Source organism: Entamoeba invadens (genome assembly GCF_000330505.1).
Source record: "Entamoeba invadens IP1 unplaced genomic scaffold scaff_1105074726671, whole genome shotgun sequence".
Classification (NCBI taxonomy): Eukaryota; Evosea; order Mastigamoebida; family Endamoebidae; genus Entamoeba; species Entamoeba invadens.
In genome coordinates this window covers 23,320-25,003 of record NW_004191845.1, presented here as the reverse complement: position 1 = coordinate 25,003, position 1,684 = coordinate 23,320, and the positions used below count along the sequence as shown (strand labels likewise).

Sequence of the window (1,684 nt, the reverse complement as noted above, 5' to 3'; positions counted from 1 at the left end):
TAAAAAAAATGTCACATCACAGACAAATTTTGAATTTTGAGACCACAACCGTTCGTACAATTTCCATGTTCAACGTTATTGTTGAGAAATTTGTGTTACACCAAAGTGTCAAACAAGTAACTATAGAAAACGTGTATGGTGATGTGTATTTGGACGACTGTGTTTTAGAAATGCTTGTTATTAAAAATTACAACGGAAGGACGCTTGCCATCAACAACACTGTATTGAATGATTTTTCATTAACTGATACACAGAAAACGTGTGTTTCTTTCATTCACAAAACAAGTCCAAGTAGTGTTGAAATTACTGATAAAATGGTGTTAAATTGTGATGTTATACAAAGTTTTAGTGTTTCTAATTATGACCCCTTTGATTTTATCGTTGAGAGTGATGAATCAGATGTGAAGTGTGAATTTGTTGCTAAAGAAGTGAATTACAGTGGTATTTTAAAACGCATGAGTATGAGTAGATATGTTGGAAATGCCGACTTGTTTTTCTTCGAAATTAAATCATTTGATTTGAGGCAACCAGAATTTAGTAATTATACAAAGGTATCACTTACACTTGGAAATGTAGAGGAAGCAATTTTTTTAAATATATATTTTGAGAAACTTGAATTGGGGATTGTTGTGAATTTGGAAATTTATAATACGCGTGTTACATCTTTGGTCGCAAAGCATTTATACACATTTGGATATCAAGATTCGACCTTCAAAAACATAAAGGCACACACAATTGGTAAAATAATTGGTCTTAGAAACTCAACTAAAAATTTGGAGGTCGAAAAGAAAGTTGAATAATATATTCTTAAAATACTTGGAAGTTTTGATCATTTTTAAGTTCTTTTTTGTATTTGTTTACAACTATTTTAATATTGTACATATAAAAAGTACATTATCAATTTATATAACAGACCAAATAAACAAATCAATTTTTATTATATTATTCTTCTTTTTAATTAACATAATACAAAATAACACTTTTTACAAAATAATTAATATAAAGAGCACCAAATTATAGTCGTACAATAGTTTTATATAAGGTTGACGTAAAATTATTTTACCATGAAATTTTTCATTTTGGTAAAAAAGTATAAATTTTACCTTGGTGGATCTTTTAGATCCAGCCGTTTTACTCTGCACCTTTTTTCAAGCAATACATTTTTGGTCAAATCAAAAATAAAATCAAAATAAAATGTAATCGCAATTACTTTTGTTGATTTAATTTATCTTAAAGCAAAAAAATGTTGTTTGGTAACAAACAACATTTTTTTTGTTTAAAATCTGAAACAAACTAAACATAAATGTTTTTTTATTTTAAATATAATTTTATTTAAAACATAAAACACAAAAACAAATAAGTTTATATCGTTTATTTTTGTGATTTGGAAGTGGTTACAGTTTTGATCATTTGAACATTTTCCTTAAAAATGAACACAACTCAAAAGAATCAATCGATAGGTTAACTCGATCATCAGTAAATATTCTCTTAATTTCCGAAAACATTCTTTCACGTGTTGTTTCTGTTGCCGGAATACAAATGTATTTCATTGCCACATCATAAAGTTTTGGATACATATGTTTTCCATAAACTACCCACCACTTTCCAAGTTCAGTAACAGCTCTTGAATTATATAGAGTTTTATTATTCAAAAATAAATCTAACTCGGAATAATGAGTTTGTC

At 27.3% G+C, this 1,684-nt stretch overlaps 1 protein-coding gene across 1 annotated transcript; it reads left to right on the top strand.

Moving 5' to 3' along the window:
- Window positions 1-170: 170 nt before the first annotated feature.
- On the top strand, window positions 171-800 carry EIN_446050 (hypothetical protein; the record flags this gene model as incomplete). Its single annotated transcript, XM_004185346.1, has 1 exon — window positions 171-800. One exon carries the CDS (start codon window positions 171-173, stop codon window positions 798-800), a length of 630 nt encoding a protein of 209 aa, XP_004185394.1.
- Window positions 801-1,684: the final 884 nt, after the last annotated feature.